We start from the raw sequence: 361 nt of genomic DNA, 5'->3' as shown, positions 1-361 counted from the left end.
CCTTACCTTAGTCCACGTTGGGAACGGCCTGTCTGAGCTCGCTAAACACTGGACGTTAAAATTGATCGGGAGTTCATCAGGATCGACATCTTGGTATCTACACCTGAAAGAAAAAATAAATGTTATTCCTTTTACATGATTTTCGCATTATTGTTTAAATTGGTATAATGTAGATCGTACTATTCACGCAATATTGTTCATTAAGTGCCAGAGTTTCAGGCCCTTAACAGTCAAGTGTGTATAGTAATGAAACTAACGGCAAAAAACGAAATGCAGGCAGTACTTGACACTGTGCAGAAGAGAGGAAGAACAGAGTGAATAAATTAATGCTATTCATGTGTTACTGATATTCATATAGAGT

General features: G+C 37.4%; 2 protein-coding genes across 2 annotated transcripts in view; one reads left to right on the top strand and one right to left on the bottom strand.

Annotated features, from left to right (window-relative positions):
- LOC119592701 (cation diffusion facilitator family protein 1-like) overlaps positions 1 to 361 on the top strand; it is a 24219-nt gene that overhangs the window by 9437 nt on the left and 14421 nt on the right. The gene's annotated exons all lie outside the window — the stretch shown is intronic.
- LOC119592401 (E3 ubiquitin-protein ligase TRIM50-like) overlaps positions 1 to 361 on the bottom strand; it is an 8217-nt gene that overhangs the window by 6395 nt on the left and 1461 nt on the right. Inside the window, exon 3 of the mRNA XM_037941223.1 lies at positions 7 to 103. Coding sequence (XP_037797151.1) covers positions 7 to 103 — 97 coding nt within the window. The remainder of the gene's footprint in view (positions 1 to 6; positions 104 to 361) is intronic.

Source organism: Penaeus monodon, chromosome 30 (assembly GCF_015228065.2).
Source record: "Penaeus monodon isolate SGIC_2016 chromosome 30, NSTDA_Pmon_1, whole genome shotgun sequence".
In the NCBI taxonomy this organism is placed as follows: Eukaryota; Metazoa; Arthropoda; class Malacostraca; order Decapoda; family Penaeidae; genus Penaeus; species Penaeus monodon.
Note: the sequence above shows the minus strand (reverse complement) of the source record. Positions and strands in the feature narration are given on the sequence as shown.